General features: G+C 32.3%; 2 protein-coding genes across 2 annotated transcripts in view; one reads left to right on the top strand and one right to left on the bottom strand.

The window, feature by feature from the left end:
- LOC111045016 (kinesin-like protein KIF11) overlaps nt 1–13,112 on the top strand; it is a 40,925-nt gene extending 27,813 nt beyond the window's left edge. Inside the window, 6 exon segments of the mRNA XM_022330319.2 lie at nt 256–423; nt 7,499–7,759; nt 8,644–8,820; nt 10,128–10,362; nt 11,277–11,401; nt 12,447–13,112. Of these exon segments, the coding sequence (XP_022186011.2) occupies nt 256–423; nt 7,499–7,759; nt 8,644–8,820; nt 10,128–10,362; nt 11,277–11,401; nt 12,447–12,536 (1,056 nt within the window). The 3' untranslated portion in view covers nt 12,537–13,112.
- A 248-nt stretch (nt 13,113–13,360) lies between these two features.
- LOC111045014 (cathepsin B-like cysteine proteinase 4) lies at nt 13,361–18,741 on the bottom strand. The gene is made up of 7 exons (XM_022330316.2): nt 18,537–18,741; nt 17,537–17,678; nt 16,684–16,899; nt 16,349–16,549; nt 16,069–16,222; nt 15,346–15,459; nt 13,361–14,152 (listed from the first exon to the last, which is right to left on the bottom strand). Exons 1-7 carry the CDS (start codon nt 18,539–18,541, stop codon nt 13,935–13,937), a joined length of 1,050 nt encoding a protein of 349 aa, XP_022186008.2. The 5' UTR covers nt 18,542–18,741; the 3' UTR covers nt 13,361–13,934.
- Between the last annotated feature and the right edge of the window lie 3 nt (nt 18,742–18,744).

Genomic DNA, 18,744 nt, shown 5'->3' with positions numbered 1-18,744 from the left:
TAATTATGGGAAGCCTCATGTAATGAACTTTAAATTTAATTCTTTTGACTTGAATCTTCCTCAACTTGGTAATTTTTTGTAGAAAACAAACTCTTGTAGTAGGGGTTTAACTATAACCGTTTTCCATTGCTGTTGACTAATCCAGAATTGTCTCAACACTTTTCTCCCTAATCAAATTTACCATACCTGCTTTCCGGTTGAGGTTCAGGGTCTTACTAGCATATATTTCCAATAATTCATTTGTATTTTATGCAGGGTATTGATACAATGCAATTGGACAGTGATATGAAGAGAGAGATGCTCGCTCAGTTGAAAGATGACCAAGTAGCAGTGAAGGGAGCAATCGATGCAGTTGCCAGTCAATTAATCACTTTGCAAACAAAACATCATCAACTCGCCTCAAATTACGATCAGCAAATGATGGTGAGTGAGAAATATTTAGTTTATAATACTGTGCATATAGGGACTCAAGTGAAAGGTATTGTATCTTGAAAAATATTTGTAGAATCTCTGTTGATGTAGTGGATTCCCATACTGAATGAAAGAACGTGAATAATGTTAACTACACTAACTTGTATTTTGAGTGCTGGACTGCAGTTTCATGGCTTCGCCAATCACAAGGTACTGACTGATGGATTTTTCGATTATCGATATGAACCAGTACTGTTTAAAATATGATTGGTTAAATCAAGAAACTGCAGTTCAGTGCTCGATCATGAAAGGTATTGAAAATATTAAACAGTGCTTTCATTGATTATGGAATGAAACGTTCGCACAGCTGCTGTAGGGATAAAATTTCACAATGTATAAATTATTTAATAATCTAATCAGTCCACAGGAGAAGATACTTTCCTAGTGTATGAATCAAATTATTAATACTCAGTTGTCGATTAGATTTTGCCGTGAGCAGACGCTAAGTTCAGGTGCTCTCTTATCTCTGAATGAAATAGTTTGTTCGTTCTTGCGCCGTGCCTCTTGTTTAATATAAATTATTTTCCGTTTTTCTGAACTGCTCAATTGAGGATTAATTAAATTTTCCTTTTCATTCGAGTTCTTATTCAAGTGAATAATGAGTGTCTGTGAAATTTGCAGTCTTTCAGTCAATCGACAGGCGAAGGACAAGTTGGTTTGTTCTGTTTGTAAATCCATGTTCCATGGACAGTGTATTGGTGGAAAAAAGATGACTGATGCGGAATTAGAGCTTCTAGTGTCGAATTCCTGGTCGTGCAAAAAATGTGAGGCTAAGTTACGTAGTCAAAGAAATGATAATACAGTTGCAACGCCGGTGAAATCGTCTTTAGCTAATGTTTGTACGCTGTCCGACGTATCAGCGGATTGCTTCAAGACAACTATGTTGGACCTTGAAAAAAAATTTAGTGAAGGTCAGGTAAGATTGGAACATTCGCTTGAAGCTTGTTTGACCAAACTCAACGCTAATTCTGACACCTGGATTAGGCTGGAAGATATAATTAAGACCCAGCAGGATATAATATTAAAGTTACAAACTGAAAACACAAAACTAAAAAGTTGTGTAGAGGTGCTAAACGATAAAGTGGATTCGCTCGAACAGTACGGCCGTAGAAATATGATCGAGATTCACGGGATTCCTACTGTGCATGGAGAAAAAATCAATGAGGTTGTGCGGGCTACGTGTAAAGCAGTCGGTGTTGACCTGGGTCCGGAGGCGATAGACAGCCGCCACCGCCTGCCCAAGGGGGCAAACCAACACTCTCCGGGATAATCGTGAAATTCGTACGACGCGATGACGCGCACAAGGTACTTGATAAGAAGAAACAGGTGAGGAGACTTTCCACTCGCGACGTCGGATTTCAAACCGAGGAGCGACCAGTGTTCATCAACTTGTCACTCACTATGGTACGTAGAAAGATTCTGTCACAACTGAAGAAACTTCAAAAGGAGAAGGGATTCAAATACGTGTGGGTGGATAGAGCGGGCAACATTAAAGTAAGACCAGTGGATAAGGGAAAAGTGTCAATGATTAACAGTGACAGGGATCTGGAAGCTTTTATTGCTGCTATGGATTAAATTATAATAATTAAACCAAATATTTCAAAGTGTCATTATCATTGTTGGAAGAAATTAATTAGCCCCATATAAAATAGTAGACTGTGAAATAGACCAACACAGTCTGGTTTGTTGAATAGGTTCTCTTGGTGACCGTTGTGCACACTTTTGACTTGGTAAAGCTTACACAATTTATATAGATATGCACATGGAATATTTTTATTATATATTATATAATATGTTCATATACTTATGCATGAATCTCTTCTATGAAGAAACATAATGATATTGAAATTGAGGATCAGGGAATTTAACAATATCAGGCAGATGTGTGGGAATAAACTACTCCGATAAGCGGGCCATAGACTGTTATCTATTGTGACTGCTACAATATAAAATGGCTTTTAGTTGGAACAAACGTTTTCACAGTACAGCTCAGAGATAACTTATACCCTGTAAATACAAAAACAGCTTATCAATGAATTCTTCTTTTGCGTTCATTATCTTTTATTGTTATCTTTTTTCTCTCGCTCAGTGAAGTGAAGAATAACAATGATATAGCCTACCCCTTCACTAGTACCGGTACCTATCCTACCGTGTATACTACCTATTGTAATTCCATTATGATGAGATTTCATTTTATTCGAACTCAGTTATCACAAAGTCGGAAACAACAATGTATGATGACAATAAAATGATGAAAGCCTGAATAGCAATCTGATATTGTCGTTGACTTTTCCTGACAATATTATTATAACCTAGGTACCTGGCCTTATCAACAGAGTGACTCAGCGCAGTGAATGCATACAGTATAACGGTTTCATTACCATGATTTTCTGTTTTGGTGTTCATCTTTCTCTTTCGCCTTAAATGGATTGTTGGTGGCTATTCTAAGAGTTTATTCAATTTATTATGTTTGACTGATACGATTGCAGTATCAGCTGATTTTGTTCCAAACTGTATCAAATCCGGGTTCATTTCTTTGTCATTTGTTTTAGCAATAAGACTCCTACTTTTGTTATAAAATCATTTTTCACTTAGGAATTCATTTTATCTTTCAATTTTATTTTAAATTAAGTTTTCTGGATCTTTCTTATGTGACGGAAAGTCTTTTTTCTTACATTATTCCTTGTATAAAAGAGGCGCGGCGTGAAGTCGCAAGTTTGGTAAATAGCTTTACCCTCTTTTTTTAACAAAATTTTCTTTATCTTTGTTCTTAACTTTCTTTTCATTTTCTTTTTTTCTCTCTATAGTTTATACCATTATACATTTTACAGAATAGTATTATACTCTTACAGATTACTTCTATGTCAGTTCTTGAATGTGATGACGATCTCATAGGCTATCATGATACAAGTGAGATAGATGATTTATTCTCATATGAACCACAAAACTTAAGCAATAAAAACCTATTGAATTTCTTTCATACTAATATAAGAAGCCTGAATAAAAACTTTGAAGAATTGGTTCATTATTTGGCTAATATAAACTTTAAATTTCATATTATTGCCTTGTCAGAAACGTGGATTACGGATGATGCTCATTTTACTTACAGTCTTGAAGGATATAATGTTGTACAAAAGAAAAGTAAACACTCAAAGTGTGATGGAATATGTTTATTTGTTGATAAAAATTTTCATTTTGATATGATCGATTTGGATATTGAAGAATCAAATTCCATTGGTATGGCGTGTTCAATTGATAACATCAAATATACAATAATATTAATTTATCGCTCTCCAGCTACCAACATTAATAATTTTGTAACAAGTCTAGACGCTTGTTTAAACAGAATGAAGGACACTACCAATGTAATTCTAATGGGCGATATAAATCTTAATATTTTAGAAAACAATAGTTTAACAAATGAGTACTTGAGCACACTACATATCAATGGATTTAAATCCTACATCAATAAACCGACAAGGATAGTCAATGGAAATGGTACCTGCATAGACCACATATTTTTTAAGGAGGGGGGAAACAATAGAGACCTGCAGCGTGGCGTGATTATTAAAACTAATATAACAGATCACTACAGTATTTCACTGCACTTGAGTGAAGCCATGAAAAATAACACGGTAACCGAGAAGTTATGGACTAAAACTGTAACTGATTTTGACGAATTAATAGCTGACTTACAGGTTGAAAACTGGTCTGATGTTTACAGCACCGAAAATATCGATCAAATGGTTACTAATTTCATTGAAAAATTGACACAACTAACACACAAAAGAACAAAAACAATCAGACTAAGTAAAAAAATAGACCACTAAAAAAATGGATAACACCCAGTCTAGTCAATGCAATCCGAGAAAGAGACAAATTACACAGGAAGCTCTCACGACAGCCAAACAATATTGAATTGCAAACCCGCTACAAAAACTACCGGAATACTTTAAATAATTTAATAAAAAGGGCAAAAATAGATTATTTTAATGAGAAGTTCGATGAACATAGGAATAACGCCAAGAAAACTTGGGAATACATTAACGAGCTGCTGGAAATAAAGAAAAACACAAAAGAAATAAGCCTAGATGCAGATATACTCAACGATTACTTTGCTAACGTGGGTGTATCATTTGCCAGAAAAATATCAGGAAATGTAAGTGATATCCCAGTTCCTCGATCGCTATCAAATTCATGTCAGCACAGTATCTTTCTCAACCCCACAAACTCAAACGAAATAATGTCAATTATAAATCAGTTGAAAAACAAATCTACACCAGGACCAGATAACTTCACAGGACCTTTCATAAAAAAAATTTCTCACCACATAACTGGACCCTTAGAACATATATTCAACAAATGTTTAAATGAAGGATATTTCCCAAAAAAGTTCAGAGAAGCCAGAATCATCCCAATACCTAAAACCGGAGATTTAAAAAAACCAGAAAATTATAGACCGATAAGCTTGATAAGTAACCTTTCCAAAATATTAGAAAAAATAATAAAAAACAGAATTATGAGTTTTTTAGAGAAAGAAAATATAATAAATGAAAAGCAATTTGGTTTTCAAAAAAATAAGTCTACTAAAGATGCAGTCATCCACTTGAACAAAATAATTTTTGACAATTTTAATAGCAATAGAAAAACTCTTGCAGTGTTCATGGATCTATCAAAAGCTTTTGATACGATACCTCACAATATATTATTAAACAAATTAGATAGGGCTGGAATTAGAGGTGCAGCAAATGATTTATTTTCTTCATATTTGACTGAAAGGAAACAATACCTACATCTTCAGGGTCAAACTGATATTAAATATACGTCAGGTTTCGGCTTGCCTCAAGGTTCTGTGCTTTCACCAGTTCTTTTTTTGTTATATGTGAATGACCTACTCAAACTAAACCTCCAAGATTGCACCACTCTGTCTTTTGCAGATGACACTGTATTGATCTTCAGCGGCAAAAGCTGGGTAGAAACTTTCAATATAGCCAATAGAAACCTAATAATTATTAGAAAATGGCTTCAAGATCATATCCTGACTTTAAACGCTGACAAAACTAAGTATATCACCTTTTCACCCAATATAACTGGACAACCAGCAACAGATTTAAATCTTAAAATAGGGACAACAAATAATAACAATGAAAACTCTACAGATAATACAGAAGCACAAAAAACATTAGAAAGGGTTCACACGATTAAATATCTTGGTATATTATTGGATCAACATTTAAAATGGAACAAACACATAGATTATTTGTGCTCAAAGTTGAAATACCTCATTTACATTTTTTACAAAATAAATAAAATAAAAAACATAGACATTATACGGAAAATTTACTTTGCATACGCTCACTCATTATTTCAATATATTAATGAAGTATGGGGAGCTGCTTATGATACACATCTGAAGAAATTATTTATCTTACAAAAACATATTATAAGAGCAGCATTAGGAAGACCTCGACTCTATCCTAGTAGGGACATTTTTCTTGAATTTAAGGTCCCTACAATAAGACAGAATTATATGAAAAATATAATACTCCATATCAATAAGAATAAATCTAATTTTCCTGCACACATAACACCCCATAATACACGTCCTAACAACAACACAGAACTCATTAAGCTAACCATATGCAGGCATCAATTTACCTATTATTGCAGCTACATTATAAATAAAATTCCAAACGATTTTATAGATAAACAAATGACACGTAATTTAAGCAAAAGCATAGATTATTGGATTGAGCATAACATATTCTTCAAACTAGTTGTATAAAGTATAATATTGTATCCAACAAGCATTGTTACTAAAAACATTGAGCAATGGTTTTTTCATTTTCACGTTCTCGAACCAGGTATTGTAAATGTTCCCTCATCATCGTATATTTTTATGTATTCCCTGTGTGAAATATTCACTTCATGATGGCCTCAAGACGTCACAGTGGTTAATTGGATTCTACTTTGTCATATAGTATGTACTATTCTTAAGTTTTTAATTTTTTTTTTCTGAGCCTTTGAGACTTTTGTATATTGCTGTAATACTTTCTTTAGCTCTTTTTATTTTAATTTTTATATCGCTTCTTACTTGACCTGAATTGAAGCAGAATAATTTAACCGCGACTCACTGCCAACACACAAGGACTCTTATGTTGGCAGTGCCGAATATTACATTGATTACGTTGATAATTATTGTTGTGCAAGTTACAATAAATGTATATTTTTAGGTGATTGTATATTGCATACTTTAGTGATTGTATTGCACAAATATTTGTATGTGATTTTTGGCAATAAATTCAATTCAATTCAATTCAATAGAGTAATCTATAGAGGTGACGGATGAAGAAGGGAAATGCCGACCCCATATGAGTGGAATAAAGGCTGCAGTCTTCATCTGGCAACTATTATTGTTTTCTCCAAGTACTTAAACATCATTACAATTTGCCACTGCCTTACCTTTCTATATCACTTTCGGTTCTTCAGTAACATTTGCAATGAGAACGTGAATTGTTTCAGTTTTTCCAATAATTGAGTGGCCAGTCAACAACCCTTTATTATACATGCTCTGGTTAGGCTCAACTAGGTTTGTCTCCTTTTCCAACATTCTTTCAGATTTTGTCATAACCAGTACTTCTGAAAAAGGTGGTATAAGTTCCTCTTCTATTGTAAACAGTCTTATTTTGTTACAAACTTCCTGTTCTATTGTTTTGTTTTCCTGGTAATGATTTAAAACACACAAACAGACATTTACAACAGTACTAATTCCTCACAAAAATAGACTTTAGTGTCAAAAATTATCAATATATTTGGAAATTTAAATACCTACGCTATTCGCAAATTCGTCATGCAAGATCAAACTGAAAATTTCCATAATAAATTCTTTACGAATGTATCTTGTTCCTCAATTACCGTACCGCGAAAATTTGAAATTTTACTCAGGAATATTTACTCATGAATTTTTTATTTTAAAATGGGTGGCCATCCTGATTTACTAATGAATGAATATTTTTTAATGTTTCAGAAAACAAATCAGTTGATGGGTGCCATAAATGAATCTAACAAAAGAAGGAGACAGCTAGACATTGACTTGGTTAAACAAAATAGTTCTCTGGATGAGAAAGAAAAGTGTCTGATTGAAAGTTTCACCAACTTCTCCTCTTTCATGGAAGAAAAAATGGCTAGTTTTGGAGAAATGATAGAAGATGCTGAAAGGCATAGGAAGGAGAAAATCGAAGAGGCTCAGCGGCTATGTCAAGAATATGAAACTCAAATCGATGATGGGGTAATGTATATTGTGTTAGAAGATACCAAAAGCATTTTCATTTCTAATTGTATGCTAATGCTAAGTGCCGGTTGCACAAAAGCAGGTAAAATTTTAACCGTGATTAATTTCATGAGAACCAATCATAGAAGGCGTTTTTAATAAGACGGCTTCTCTGATTGGTTTTCGTGAAATTAATCACGGTTAAAATTTACCGGTTTTCGTACAAGCTGCACTAAGTATCATTAATACTATTTGTAACTAATTTTTAACCTTCAATTAGGCTACCTGCGTGGCAATTTTTGAGATGTAACTACTCGCAAAAGCCGAAATTTTTGAAACAATTCTATAGTGAGGACTAGTATTTTATTAACATTGCCAATGTTAAAAAGTAGTAACGTGGACCTCACTATACCAGTAGTTCTGTGAACAGTAGACCTCGCGCAGTTGAAAACCACAGCCTCCTCTAATACTGTCCATCAGAGTGAACTATGTCCTGTCCCGATCCTGTGTCGGTGTCGGAGTTATATATTAACTCTACAATTAAAAAGAAAAAGAAAATAATATCGCACTTCATTGAATATTCACAACGATTCAATATAACTAATAAGATTAGAAGAGAACGATATTGGAGTTAGAGTCAGGAAAGTTAGTGAAGGGGTGTAAAAATGTAAACCTCACTTCGCTCGGTCTACTAAAGTAATCAACAACTGAAATAAACTATTTATGGAGATCAAGAAGTAGAGAATTTTTTACTTGTTCCCCATCTTTTTCTATGTTGTGATTCATAAAAAAACAAATTGCTCAGCATTTTTAAGGTTTCCCATTTACTTTTGTTATATCATTTGATTATCTTACTTATAATAATCAAATTTGCAGAATTATGAAATGATTTTTTTTTGCAGCGATCACTGTACATGGAGGATATTGTTTGCTACAGACGTGGTATAGCAGAAAAGCTGAAATCGTTTACGAGCTCACAGGCTGACATGATTTCTTCCTCTTCTCAGATGATTTCTTCCATTGTAAGTGATGGAAAATCTGATTTGTGTGAATTGACTGCTGCAAACGAAGAGACAAAGGTACGCCACAGTTTGACTTCTCAATTTATTACAGGTTTAAGATTGCTTTGCTTGTAGTCTTCTGAACGTTTTATAATACTGTAAATATATAATACATGTTATAGAAATAAATAAAAGAATACATACAATAAAAATCAAACTAAAACTTGATGAAAACTTTATACGGCTATACGTTTTTAAAATACTACATGAAGTTGTATAGCAGAGTGCAATGTGAATATACTGGGTGTCTATAAATGAATATCGGGGTTTTAACGCTTTATAAGATTTATTACATTATACTTACAGTTATAAATGATATGTCAAATGAAAGAGCAACTCAAACAGTTTTTGTTCGTTGGTACCAGTGCGCATGTGCGTGAAATGTTTCCGCGGCGATCCGCTAGAATGCGGTATAGCAAAGATGGTTGAACGTAACTGTACCCGACCGTTGGATTGGCCACAAGGGGCCCAATGACAGAGCTTGCTATGCGTGGCCTCCACGGTCACCCGACCTAACGCCATGCGATTTTTACCTTTGGGGTTTCATCAAGGATCGTGTGTATGTGTCTCCGTTGCCAGCCGACCTCCTTGAATTACGAAAGAGGATTGAAGCAGCTGTTGCAACAATTACAGAAGACACACTACTCAACGTTTGGGAAGAACTCGGCTATAGACTTGATGTGTGCCGTGTGTCAAATGGTGCTCACATAGAACACTTGTAAGCTTGTATATAAAACTGTTTGAGTTACTCTTTCATTTGACATATCATTAATAACTGTAAGTATAATGTAATAAATCTTATAAAGCGTTAAAACCCCGATATTCATTCATAAACACCCGGTATTTCCTTCAGTGATATTCATTTGAGCCAGTCAGCATCGCATCGGTTGATTGGGAAGCATCGATGTCACTGGAATAGTATTGAATGTTACAATTAGTAATCTTTCACAAAGTAAAGATGAAGTAGTATTAGCTAAATTGAGCCTGAACTTGATAATAAAAATAGTGCTTTAATAGACTGTCTCGTACACGCAATAACAGCATAGAGAAAAGATAGTATAGTTTATGAAATCTTTTCTCCATGATGGCAGTTTGATTATAATCCTATTATAAACCATCAGCTGTGCCAATTTTAACACATAACTGCTTGATTTAATCCTGGATTAATTTAAACTGCTATTTATCATAGTTGATAGTGACAAGAGGTAATAGAGGATAGTAGGAAGGTAATATCCTTCTCTCATCACGCTTAGATGATAAGCGTGCTTCTTTCCTTTGTAATAATTGGGTTGAGGTATTGAATGATTCATTTGATTGATTTTCAGTTGCTGGTCGATTCAGTGGCTAACAAATTGCACGAGTTTGAAGAAAAACTGACTGCAATACAAATGTTGGCGCAGAAAAGCGCTGAAGAGCTAGTTAATATGATGAAAGAGCACAACAGCACTTTGAAAGAAACGTCCGAACAAGAAATCAAAGAAATTATGGATGGTTTTGACTCGTTCAGTTCAAGCTTGACGAATTTCTTGAAAAATAAACTACTTGTGACACCAGCTTCAGGTTAGTGATCATTAGATAATTTTCATTAATTATTATCAGATATGTATACACAGTAGCTTATTTCTTATAATGTATAGTGGTTCTACAGTGTCTGTAGAAACTGGCCATCAGTCCATACAGTTTATTATTTCTAATTGTTACTTTAGTTAGTTGAGTCGACATCGCTATCTGTATTGGAAACAAAACTGATTTTCAAGATTGTTGATATTTTGTCATGTCCACTTGAAAAAGTTAGGTATTAGACCTCTTAAAGTATAATCAGTTAGACTTGCTTTTTTATCTGTTTAAAGTATTGACACAAAATTGTTGATAGCCTAAACTAATAATTTGACTCATTCACACTATAAAAAGAAATATTGAAGTTCCCCATATTAAGGTGAAAAAAACAAGATATTGTCAAATCCACATGTGATATTGATTACTTTAATTTGATGTATTCTTTATTGAAACAAATATCACTTATACAAGAAACAAGGATTATCTTGAGCTACTCATCTCCCGATTTCTCATACAATGACAAAGTACAAAAAACCTTTAGGTCTTCACTTTCACTTCGGGTAGTCGACAGTACTTGCAATACAACACTGTCATATGACTGATCAAGTTAGTGTCGTAGTTTCACTAAATTCAAGTATTATGTTCAGTTGTCACTTCAACGTTATGTTCATATGCATTTGAGAATGAAATGTGCTTTTCTTTTCAACTCGTAAAATGATGTTGAAATGTATATAAGTAAAGTTAACTCACGATTGTGAATACAGTTGACCCCTGGCTCAGCATCAAATGTTATACAACCCTTGCAGCCATAATACGGCCTCCTTATCTGCCAGATGCAATCTAATATACTATGTAATTTTATTAATTTGTAATGCACATTCTACATTCGGTCGGCTTCATACCTTTGTTTCTTTCAGGTGACACCCCAAAGAGAGAAGATATACTGAAGATCACAGAAGAGGCTGGAGTCGAAATTGATGATGTTGACTCAATCCCAAGTACGATTGGGTTGCGTCCGCCAAGTCAAATACAAACTTACAAGGTATTTAATAAGTCTTCAAACTTTTCCAATCTTTAATCGTTTTTAGTCAGACAACCAATAACCAATTTTCAATAATAATTGGAAATGAAATAAAATAATTATTTGTCTCCTCTTTTCCAAGTATCTCATATATGTTGGATGTTTTCCTGTTGAGGTTCACGTCCAAGTGGTATTGAGGTTTCAGGTTTGATTACAGTTTTGGTGTGGAAAGGTAGAATGTCTTATCTATAATACCATAAAGGAAAGAATCAGCTTAATATACACGTTCGAGAAAATAAATACACGAATGACACATCATCACGTCTGAACTACTGGACTGATCAACTTAAAATTTTGCATATATATTCCTAATTTACCGAGGATGGTTATAGGCCTATTTTAAATTCTTCAAGATTTCAGTAGGTCAAGTTTTCAATTAGACCATTGCAGAGCACGGGTTACCTGCTGCTAGTTATTGATTAATTCACAGAGCTTTCTGTATTGTAATCTACCTTGATATGAAATTTTATCTCTGAAATAACGTTGAATATTAAAACAGTCGATGTTGTTTTCGATTATGGAACACTCGATGTGTGCAATCTTTTATAATCACGACATTTTTTTCCAAATAAATATTTAAGTCAACTTAGTGTTTTATTCAGTAATGTGGAATGCATTACACATTGCTCAATCAAGAAGTAAATTAATTTAAATACTCACTTAGTGACAAATGTGATTACAACACAGTTTAAAAGAAGTGTATCCTATCAATCATTATTCCAATTTGGGTTTTAATTTGCTAACTTTCAATTATGTAGTTGTGAAACTTTTTCAGGGGATAGTTTTGTAGCCTATCTATCCTATTCCATTTTTGACGAAGTGCGGTATCAATGCAAAAAATCCACTCGTATGGCATTTATATTTTCTAGTAAGATTCTATTTTTTTTCTTCTGGTAGTTTCTTCCCCTATTCTGTAATAGGTTCCAGAAATATGTTGATAGAATCAGTGATTAGTCCATCATCTTTACCGAAGCCAGTTTTCAAAATGTATTTATTCATTTTTCAGGAAAAGGAGAACGTAAAAGAGTCTAAAATAGGAAAGGCTAATACTGCAGTACCTCGAACGACGAGGATTTTGGAAGAAATTAACAACTAATGATCTCATTTTTTATTAGAAAAATTGAAACTTGTGAGATGATCTTCAAAACTGTTTTTGCCATTCGTATTTTTCTTCTATATTCTATTCACCATATTATGTTGTTTACAGCATGGATACTTTCAAGTTTCTCACACTTTTCTTTACTTAATCAAATAATAATACATTGTATAACAATTTTATAATAATTGTTCAATTGAATGTTAAATCAATTATTGATATGTAACTACTTCTATTTTTAGATAATCCTTTATTATTGTATGGTGATTAACTTCCAATTACTACCGTGCATGTACAATCTGCTGAAATAAGTAATAAGTTTATATTGTAAAAATAAGTATTTTTATGACTTGTCATAATTTTTATAATTTGACTTATATTTTCATGTATTCTCTTATTATAATTTTTTTATTCACTTATTGTTGTAATTGTATTGATTAATGAATATTATAGGGATGTTATAGTTCTTCAATATTATCAGATAATCTCATATTAAGAAAGTACCTTATATTGTGTAAAAAATTATATTTTTATTAAAATACTTTTATCTACCTATAATGATTGGGTAATCATTAATATACATTATTTTGATTCATTGACCTTATTACTTATATAAATTCAATCGCTCAGCGTCATTACATTTTTAAACTGGCTGAATTCAACCGGATTTTCATAAATCCAATTAGAGTGAACTGCTGTGAATGATATCTTGTAACTGAACCAATAAGCAAATTTTACGACTGTGCGATGACTTTATTTTACGGTGGTTAAAACTCAATTAGATTTTCTGCATCTAGCAGTATATAAAAAAAATAATCCAACAATGAGATTGACTTGTTTTATTTCACTACATGATCAATAGGTCATTATAATGACATTAACTCAATATGTATCATCATGAAAATAATTTACATCGCCTTCATTCCACTAAGCAAAGACATTACAAAGCAAATAATTCAATTGTCCATCATAAGAAAGCCTACTTTACGGTACATTCTCCTAAATCAAGATTGTAGTAATGGAAACAATTTTCTTATATCTATGCATATCACCTTCATTAATTTCGAAAAAAATTATACTTTATTGATGATGAGAAGGCCTACATAATTTTGATCTAGACATGGATCCAAATAATAAGAATAATTGAGGTTGATTATATTAATTCATTCTCAATGCAAACATATTCAATAATCATGAGATCATTCTTAATGCAAATATATTCAATTGTAAATCATGAAAAGACCTACTTTGACATAAACATTGTCGTAGCATAGTAATCAACTTTATTATTTTCAAATACATTAATAGAAGGCTAGATTAATTCAATAAGTTGATCAGGAAAAGGCTCACATATTGACCATCACCCAAAGTACCTAGAGCTTAGTAATCAACATAATTTTACAAATGATCTTCTACTTTGGCTTGGCCAGCTATCACTCCTTTCTCGATATCGCATTCGTTCGTTCCCCTCAGTATTCTGAACAGTCCGTTCTCGCCCCAGTGGGTGGTCCACGAGTTGACAATCAGCCAATAGGGAGTTCCTCTTTCAACGCCCCAGCCGATTATCTTGATAGCATGTCCCCCTCGGAGTTTACCGAAAAGGTGCCGATAGACTCCTAAGATAATAAAATACCGTAATTATTTTACACATATTCTAAATTTTAGAGATCATTTTGTTATCGGATAGGCACTTGTCGGTCCCGGCTGAAGTATGAATGGCATTCGTATAAGGCTCATTGACGGCATGAAAATATTATTGAGGCGAGGTGACACCTTCCTGGAATAGACTCTCCACCAACAAAAAGGCATACTAATTTACTTTTACTTACTACAGTACTACTAAGAATAAAATAGAATTTCTTGTCACAGAGATGGAATTTTATAAGAAATTAGATTTTTAATTAGAATAAATGAAAATCATTCATTGAACGAAAGTATTCTGGTATCAAATAATCACAAGATTACCATATTGGAAGGAAGATATTGAATATAAAATTTCTATTTTAAAAAATGGTAAAAATTAATTTCAAATTAACAACAGGATGTTTCTAGTGAATTATTAAGAATTGAAATGATAACTTCAAATTCGAAAATGCTTTGTAAATGTGATGTTGGCTAACTTGGCTTTGATAAATTTTTACTACAAAATGTAGTAGAAAAACTACATTATTGGTAGGTAGTAATAAACTAGGTACGGTACCTACAATATACAAATACTATTAATCTTGAAATTTCAGTGCTTGAAGTTATATTCAAATGATGTTTATGTGGAGGAAAACTTTGTAAGCCTAATCATCCTTGCTACAATTCATAAATCTCAAAAGTGGAAAATGATATTTTTTAGCATTTCTAGATGCTCGAATAACTATTGTTATTATTAATAGATCTCTCTCATTGGTTTGGCATCAAGATAATTTTTAACCATCTACCGTAATGCAACATTTCAGATCACTTTTTTCAAGTATATAAGCTACTAGAAAATTATCCTCGCCTAATTATAAAGTCAACAATTCGGTACTATAAATCACTGTTATAATTACAGCAAACATTCATTCACATTTTTATTTTAAATTGTTGAACTCAGAACTATAAGAACTACCTACTACTCAGAACTATTTTTTATTCATAAAAATCCTCAATTTATTTATTTATTCTTATGGCTTTTATCAGCAGAGAGATCCTTTCGGATGTTCTGCCTTGCCGTATTACCCAATGTCATTTCCTATCAACACTCAAGTTAATAGGTTAATAGTTTATATTTATAGAAATAAAATTATGTTATAATTTCATCTTTTTATAAAAATTTTACCTGATTTGTAGAATTGGAAGTCTGCATAGACCTTGAAGCTTGCTTCTACTGGTCCTGATTCCATTATTTCTCTTTGAATCGCTGTGACATCTTTCAATCTGTAGTAGTTTTTCACTGAAAATGATGTAGAAAATAGTAATTTATTGAACTTTTCTAGAACATAATATAGTAATATTGTTACAATATAATTATTATACAGTACTGTAATCTTGTTACGGTACGGTACTGAATTATAATATTTTTGAAGAAACACTTTTTCTTGTTGAATGGGGGCCTATGGATACTGTTTGGATTTTTTTATAATAGGCTTAATAAAATAAATGACCAAGCTGGTCCCTTGTCCTTTTGGATTGAATGGTCACAGGTTACAGAGTGGTCGATAGTTGATATTATGTGTAAATTATTTACAATACTCATTTAAAGTAAACACATTTTATAGATCACAACAAAAAATAAACATTATTGATATGGTAGCTTTCATTATAAGAGAACGTGTATCACGGTGTAAAGAAGGTCAAATTATCAAAAAAATGGATGAAAATGTTGATTTTCAGAAAACGTTAATTTTTATTAATTCTAGTAGCATATGATGCATTGAAATAAAGCACGAACCATGAAGTTGAACGGTTTACCATTTCTTTAATAAGAACAATCTTTCTCCTTATCTTTCTAATATTTCTTCTATTCCTACTTCTAAATAGTATCATCAAATATAATTTATACCTTTATGATGATCATTTGCGAATGATTTGGAATGTTTACTATTTGTACACCTAGTGCTGCAACTTGGTGTATCTTCTATTCCAAGGTAACGACATGTTTTCAGCGTGGAATTTCCAAAAGAGTCGCATGGCATAATTGAATAGGGTTTGCATCCCTGGAAAATAGAGAAAACTTATCAATATTTTCTTCTAAAATACCGCTCATTCTACACATAATATTTGGAACATAACAAATTTCACATAGCTCACTTCGATTTTTTTAATAAAATTAACCAACTTACCTCATGTGAGTCAAAGTCTCCTCCAGACACGATTCCGTTCACTTTTAAGTAGTTCCATGCCTTTCCAAGATATCCTCCATTACACCCATAGCCGCATTCATTACAGCAGGACAATAGATCTTCCATTGAAAGATGTGTTTTGATTTTTCCCTTAGACGCAATACAAAATCTATCTGTTAGAGCTTCTGCTGCCGCTACAGCCTATAAAAATAAATAAATCTTATTTCATTTTGAAATTTTCTCCAATAAAAATCAGTTCTTATGCAGATAGGAAGACAATTTTAATACGGACAATTACTACTACTAAAGCATTTATAAAAATCTGTAAATCTCACCCAGCATGATCCACAGTTAGCTTGATCTCTTACATGACCGATTGAATTACAATTGCGCCAATGTTCTCTTGCATCAAAATTCTCAGGAATTTCTCGATTATTCTTGAAGTGGTCAAGAGTTTTCAATTCTATTTTGCCAAAATCCTCATCAAGGTTTGCTCCCAATAAGCCTTCGTAAAAATGCAGACTAAGGCCGTCTAGGTTGTTACTTTCTGCCTGTGACACAAAAATAAAGTAATAAGGAACTGGAAATACATAATAATACACTATCATATTGTAAATTAAGTATGAAATTCAAATGTGCGATATTTAATTTGAACGAATTAATCATTTTCCAATACTTACAGTCTGTACTGTAAGTATTGAAAAATTATTTATTTGCTCCAATTCAACATCATACTTTCTGTTGAATAAATTTTCCCATTCATCAATAACTTATTCCCTTTTTTTAATTGATCTAATAATGACCATATATTTTATTAAAAGTAAAATTGTTTATATTATTTCATTTTTTATTTCTATTTATAGCAATCGCACATCATTATTTCTTATTTCACATCACTAAAACTCGCCTTTCTATTTAGATACTAGAATGATAAAATGAAGATTGAAAACTTACGAACACACTTGAAAGTACGCTATTCTAAGTATTTTATTCATTCAAGGATTATTGAGTTAGTTAAGGATTTTAAACTAAAGATTTCTAGACTATGCATTAGGCTAATAGAGAATAAAATTTATTTCAAATAGATTTGGAACCTCACCCTACACGGTTGTCTATTTTACGGTTGTCACGGTTGGACTATTTTATTGACAATTTATTCATAGAATAAGCCTTTGGAAAAGCATTTACCCTCCAAGTGCTGCCAAATGCATTGATTTTTCTGATCAAGTGGTTGGAATTCTCATTTTCATCCTCAACAACGAATGATTGAGAAGAACAAATCAGGCAGAAAACTGCGATGAGCTGAAAGATATCACTCGCTTTGAAGAGTCTGAAAAAATAAAAAATTGACCCATGATTAATGGTTTAATTCCAGAGGAAATTTATTTTCTAGGGCTGGGCCCTAGGCATATTGCAAGGTTTATAATTATAATAATAGAAAGAGGTCTGGTCACTCGGTCATAATATTGAGTCTTATAGAATAGTTTATTTTACTTGCTGTTAGCCTGAGCTGATAACTAGATAACGTGTTACTTATATAAGGAATACAGTCTAGTATAATGCTATAATATAGCCTTTAATAAACTATTCTGTAAAAAGTAGCTCCCAATTGAAGACTCAATATGGTCAAACTAACAGCATGGTTTCCGACCTGTTTATAGAGACCCTGGCATTTGTATTGAAGTATTCTTTGACGATTATACTCATACTCTTCAGGGATCATTCATTGATAAATTTCCAATAATTGAGAATAATTCAATCATTATTTTATTTTGAATAATTCTGTTTCTGAACAACCTTATCCAGTTACCTTATTCCTGTTACTGTAACATTGAATTTTATGAATTTATATATTTTTACTATTATTGTAGTGTAAATAGTTATATAGTATCTATAATCATTTAATTTAGTTATGAATGGCTAGCACTTATATGCAAATGAAAATGAAATATTCATGCTATGCAATAATAAAATATAAAAAGAAGGGTACGGAATTTTATTTTTATTTCAATACAGAATCTGGTTATTTTTAGATGAGTGATGGAAAATTATATCAGCAAGAATAATGAAAATAAATTAAGAATTCGTGAAGTAAATTATCTTTCTAAGACATGAAACTTTTATAGTTTCTACTCAAAATTCGATCAGTATGATAAAACTATTACAACTAAAAAAGTAAGGTATTTACCTCATATCTGCAGAAATAATTTTCAATTACTTAATATAGCTAAAAATCGAGGAATTCGCTGTTGAAGTAAAAATAACTGTAATATTAAAACAATTTTCACACACTCCAACTTATCAGCTCACAATGCTCCATGAACAGCGTACGAGAAATTTGTGTCTGTAATCTTTGATAAATTTATGTCAATGTGACAATTTGAAAGTACTTGAGC

The sequence above is a fragment of the Nilaparvata lugens genome, chromosome 2 (assembly GCF_014356525.2).
Source record: "Nilaparvata lugens isolate BPH chromosome 2, ASM1435652v1, whole genome shotgun sequence".
Taxonomy (NCBI): domain Eukaryota; kingdom Metazoa; phylum Arthropoda; class Insecta; order Hemiptera; family Delphacidae; genus Nilaparvata; species Nilaparvata lugens.
The sequence above is the reverse complement of the archived record's forward strand: the minus strand, read 5'-3'. Positions and strand labels throughout refer to the sequence as shown.